The sequence below is a fragment of the Penaeus japonicus genome, unplaced genomic scaffold (genome assembly GCF_977035675.1).
Source record: "Penaeus japonicus unplaced genomic scaffold, GWHDUDI00000001_assembly GWHDUDI00000006, whole genome shotgun sequence".
NCBI classification, from domain to species: domain Eukaryota; kingdom Metazoa; phylum Arthropoda; class Malacostraca; order Decapoda; family Penaeidae; genus Penaeus; species Penaeus japonicus.
The window spans coordinates 16,935,110-16,941,352 of record NW_028234408.1 but is presented as its reverse complement, the minus strand read 5'-3'; the positions used below and the strand labels follow the sequence as shown (position 1 = coordinate 16,941,352).

The 6,243-nt window shown below is 35.9% G+C and overlaps 1 protein-coding gene across 3 annotated transcripts; it reads left to right on the top strand.

The window, feature by feature from the left end:
• The first annotated feature begins 698 nt into the window (after window positions 1-698).
• LOC122250935 (uncharacterized) lies at window positions 699-5,349 on the top strand. Of its 3 annotated transcripts, none has more exons than XM_086537685.1 (8): window positions 699-727; window positions 2,315-2,382; window positions 2,545-2,666; window positions 2,819-2,919; window positions 3,297-4,106; window positions 4,176-4,287; window positions 4,504-4,557; window positions 4,941-5,349. In XM_086537685.1, the coding sequence occupies exons 2-8, from the start codon at window positions 2,316-2,318 to the stop codon at window positions 4,968-4,970; spliced, it is 1,296 nt and encodes a 431-aa protein (XP_086393811.1). In that variant the 5' UTR covers window positions 699-727; window position 2,315; the 3' UTR covers window positions 4,971-5,349. The 3 variants fall into 3 exon arrangements, with proteins under 3 accessions (XP_086393811.1, XP_086393810.1, XP_086393812.1); XM_086537684.1 differs by having other exon boundaries at window positions 700-731; XM_086537686.1 differs by having other exon boundaries at window positions 700-731; window positions 3,297-4,154; window positions 4,260-4,287.
• Window positions 5,350-6,243: the final 894 nt, after the last annotated feature.

The window sequence follows — 6,243 nt, the reverse complement described above, 5'->3', positions numbered from 1 at the left end:
CATACATATAAATTCAATAAATTATATTCATACGGAGCAAGAACACTCCCTTTACTAATCATATGGAATTACGTGTAGGTGAATATAAGATTATCCCAAGTACTGGCTTACAGTAAGCTTCATGGCCGACTTTGTACTTACTTGGTATAAACATGTTCCATCACTGTAAGATCTCTATTTATTAAAAGTTGCATTCCTCTTAGCTGCATTTTTTTCTGCATTTGTTGTTCACATAGTCATATTGTATAATTGACTAAGAAAAAATAATGTTTAGATAAATATCTACGCTACTGAAAAGAATGTGTATTGTATGAATAAGCAGTGATATTTGATTATTACAATTACATAGGATTTATTTTTTTATGCTAGACTTTTTGTTTTGTTAATTTATCATACCGGTATCTTACTTGTAAGACCGCATGAAGATGTCTACTATTTATATCACATAAATGATAACACACACATACACGTCTGTCTGTAGAGATACCAATTAACGTAAAAGAATTCAGTTTATTAATCACAAAAAGTATTAATATGATTTTTCTTCCTTTCAACGTAAGCTGAAAAGTCACGACAAACGCAATACAAGTGAAAAACACATGATAAATAGACTGCATAAATAATGCTAAAAATAATGATTAACGCTGCTGATAGCCAAATGTAGATAAGAGAGCCATATATATAGATGGCAGACTCGTATCCCTGTGTGACTTCACCTGGGCATTACGTAGGTAAGGAGCGCGATTGAAATCTGCCTTGTTTAAGGAGCAGTTTGTGTCTGAGAGACAGGTTATAGTTGAGGAAAATTTTAAGATATTGATTGATAACTTTTAGAATATGTTACTGGTTCATTTATATAGTTCAGGTATATATTCTTGACTACTTGCAAATATGCACATACACACATACACACACATATATACATATGCATATTTATATCTATGTATATATATGTATATATATATATAAATAATTATATTTATATAAAAATATCCACATACACATTTATGTATATATATATATATATATAATTTATATAAATACACATATTAAATATATATACATATGCATATATTCATATATACATATACATACGCGCACACACACACACACACACACACACACACACACACACATATATATATATATATATATATATATATATATATATATATATATATATACACATATATGTATACAAATAAGTATGTGTATATATATATGTATATGTGTATAGATTTACACATACACGCATATATATATGCTTGTGTACATTTCTGTACACGTATAAACGTATAGAAAGGTACAAATATAGCAAAAGATATATACTGTATATATAAATACAGTATATATAAATACATATATACTCTACAAATAGGCTACAATCAGAAGTATTCTAACGTAACGTTCCTTCCTTCTAAACATGAAAAGAAATAGACAGTTGCATGTACAGCCCAACCATCGCTTTAAATTCCAACGCACATATTTGTTATAAACAGGGCATGTGTGTGCATATTGTACTATTTAAATGGAAATCACGACATTAATGTGATATTAGCAGGAACTCATCTTAGTTTATAGTTTCGATGAGGACATATTGTTGCTAAATAACGATGGTTATTCTAAAAAGAACTACACATTAACATCATGTATTTGCATAGATGGTATATATTTCGGTACTAATGCGATAAGAAATTTCGGAAATAAGCATCTTTAAATAAAAAGGTAGGAGTATACACCCACACAAAAAAAAAAAAAAAAAAAAAAAAAAAAAAAAAAAAAAAAAAAAAAAAAAAAAATATATATATATATATATATATATATATATATATATTATATTCTCTCTCTTTATGTATATATATGTAAATATATACACACAAATAAACACACATACACATATACATATATACATACACACACACATATATATATAAATATATATATATATATATATATATATATATATATATATATATATTTATATATATGTGTGTGTGTGTGTAGCTATATATGTATCTATATCTATATACATACATACATACATATATATATATATATATATATATATATATATATATATATATATATATATTTGTACGTATACATACAAACACACACATATATATATACATATACATATATATATATATACATATATAAATATAAATACATACATATATTATATATATACGTGTGTGTATACAAATAGACATCTCTCGCCCTCTCCCTCTGTCTCTTTCTCTCACTCTCTCTCTCTCTATATATATATATGTATATATTCTCACACACATTTGTACACTGTCTATATTTCCAGAATGTTCCGCGTTGCTCTTCTGTTTGTGGCCGGCTTGGCGGCGGCGTCTGCTCTGCCAATAGAGCAAAGTAAGTTAACAATGATAGAAACAATGAAAATAATAATACTAACAACAATAAAAATAACAGTAACGATATCATGACAGATAATGATAATAACAAAAAGAGGATAGATTGAAGTTGATGAATACCGTAACGAAGAAAGAAGAATGATATAAGCCTGTCTTTTAGATGACGAGAGAATGGACTTCGTAATGAAAAACATAACCGAAATCTGGGAGGAGATAACGGACATTCGCCATGAGTTGATCCTTCACCTTCACGGCGGACACCAGGAGGAAGAGCACGATCAGGTGGAGGCATTGATGTCTTTTGAAGACGTGTGTGTGTGTGTGTTTGTGTACGTGCGTGTGTGCGTGTGTGTTCGTGTGTGTGTGTCTGGGTCTGTGTCTCCCATACCCCCGTTTCAATGTATAAGGAAATGGTAACACTATAAATGTTGCAGATCATGGAGGAAGTGAAAACCCTTCACCATGAGCACGACACACACCATCTTCACCATCATCACCAAGGCCACGAGGATCACCATAACGAGGAATTGTTAAAGTAAGTCTTGTGCTGGTGTCTTTTTATTCCTCTCTCTCGCACTTCCTCTTTCTTTCTCTCTATATATACATATAGATAGATATACTCATATATCTCTCTATATATACTCATATATATCTAGATATACACACATATACACACATATATACACATATATCCATACATACAATTTATTTATCATCATTAATATTTACAAATCTCTTTCTGTGGTGTAAAGCAATATTGCATACTGCATTTCTAACTTATACACACTATGCAAGCACACTAAAACATCATAGAATCAGGTCAGTAAGGATGATAATCCACAGAAGGCAAAGCACACTAAAACATCATAGAATCGTTCGGAAATAAAAAGAAACATTTATGTTTTTTTGTAGACACTTGGAAGACACACATGAGCATGAGGATGAGGGTGAGCAGCATAGCGACAATCACGACGACCATGAAGTTCATCACGACCACCATGACGACCATCACCATGACGACCATCACCATGACGACCATCACCATGGCGACCATCACCATGACGACCACCACGAGGACGACCATCACCATGACGACCATCACCATGACGACCACCACCATGACGACCATCACCATGACGACCATCACCATGACGACCACCACCATGACGACCACCACCATGACGACCATCACCATGACGACCATCACCATGACGACCACCACCATGACGACCATCACCATGACGACCACCACCATGACGACCATCACCATGACGACCACCACGAGGACGACCATCACCATGACGACCACCACGAGGACGACCATCACCATGACGACCATCACCATGACGACCATCACCATGACGACCATCACCATGACGACCATCACCATGACGACCATCACCATGACAACCACCACCATGACGACCACCACCATGACGACCATCACCATGACGACCACCACCATGACGACCATCACCATGACGACCACCACCATGACGACCATCACCATGACGACCACCACCATGACGACCATCACCATGACGACCATCACCATGACGACCATCACCATGACGACCACCACCATGACGACCACCACGAGGACGAACATCAACATGACGACCACCAACACGATGACCACCACAAGGACGACCATCAACACGACGACCACCACCATGACGACCATCACCATGACGACCACCACGAGGACGAACATCAACACGACGACCACGACCATGACGACCACCACGAGGACGACCATCACCATGACGACCACCACGAGGACGACCATCAGCATGACGAGCACCATGAGGACGACCACCACCATGACGATCATCATCATGACGACCATCACCACGACGACCATCATCATGACGAGCATCATCATGACGACCATCACCACGACGACCATCACCATGACGATCATCATCATGACGACCATCACCACGACGACCACCACGAGGACGACCATCACCATGACGACCACCACGAGGACGACCATCACCACGACGACCACCACGAGGACGACCACCATGAAGACGACCACCATGAGGACGACCATCACCATGACGAGCATCATCATGACGACCATCACCATGACGAGCATCATCATGACGACCACCACGAGGGAAACGACCACAAAGAAGACTCAGGGGAAGAGGACCAGTCGCATGAAGTAAGTCGTAGTTCTTTTTATTATCAACTAGATATGTCAATAATCATTCCATCAAATGAAGTACATACATGTAGTTCAGTTTAATTTGATTTATTCAGTTTCATTCAGTTTTATATACTTCCTTTAATCAAGTTGGAATATTTGATTTGATATATTGATTTTATTTTCATTTTGTCTATTCAGTTTGATATATCTAATTGAATCCTTTTTATTCACTTAAAGTATTGGCTTTGTGTTGGATTTAATGATCCTTTTTATTATTGTTCATTGACTTAGATACTATGGTTATCATTGTCATCATTAGTATCAATAGCACAACTCCTCTCTATATCTTTGTTGTCATCATCATTACAATTACTAGAGTTAAATTCCCATTCTTTCAGACGAAGGGCATCGAGGAAAACATGGACTAAAAAAGGAGCAACACGATGCGCACGACCACCATCACCTTTCCTATCTTCACAATCATGACGATGACTCAGCTACATCACATGAGGAGCATGAGGAGGACGAATATGATACTCGTAATCTACACGAACATTAAGACCAGCTTTGTTAGAATACGACACATGGTTTCGTTTTGCTGAAAGAAAGCAGTTGGTGAATTTGGTCTATGTTGCAAAATTTTCCTCTTTACTCTGTCTTTGCAGAGTGTAATGCATAGTTATTTAACGAACAAATAGATAAATATTTGACTTTGTAATGGTAAGAAATATAGACATGAATGACATTCATATCATTCACTATCACGCTCGGGTATCACAAGTTATTAATAAAAACTACATTCAAAGACATACCTTTTTATTGATAAACAGTCCTTTTTATATAGCACTATGTTCTCCAAACTGTATAGCATAGTACGTCCATATACTAATATTTGACTTTGGTTCTTTTAAAATATACAAGCTGATGAAAAGACGACAGCATTTTCGATACTCTAATAACTTATTTAAGGATGCACATCAACACATTTGTGTTGGATAACAAATACATTATTACTTTCTCTCTCCCTATCTCTCTAGCTCCACACACAGAGAAACAGGCTAATAATGATAAAGGGAAGAGAAAGAAGGAAAAAGCGAAAACACGAATGAAATCTGACACCTCACGCCAACTAAGAGCAGATTTCACACAAATTTCACAAATGTCATCATTGTGCCTTGCGTACTATAATCTTTCCTAAAAAATGAACTAACAAACAGAAAAAAAGTATTGATGTAACAAAAGAAAGCAATTGAACACCACTTTCCCCAGCAGAGCCATTTCACTTTGCACTTTTAAGACGATCTCCGTTGCACTAAAAAGTCTGATCGAAGGAGAATTAAGGGCTCATTGGCCTTATCTGGGCGGTAGTAATTGCAAGTGTAATTAAAGGAGATTATAAGAAGGTCTGATAACGATGGCGATTACGTAGGATTTTTCTCTTGAAATTCTGTTTTTATGTTTATTTATTTTTCTCTTATTCTTAGTCATGGAGGGGGTGGATTCAGCGAGTTATAGATATGTATAAAAACATCTTATCATATATGCGCATAATATATTCATTTATAAACATGAGTTGGCAGAATATAAGGTCAGGGGTCGTGGCTTGCATGGATGCTCACATGAACGTGGGGATGCACGTAAACACAGCAGGCCTACAGTGCATGATGAAACATGCAATGAAACACGCAATTATCCTTCCAC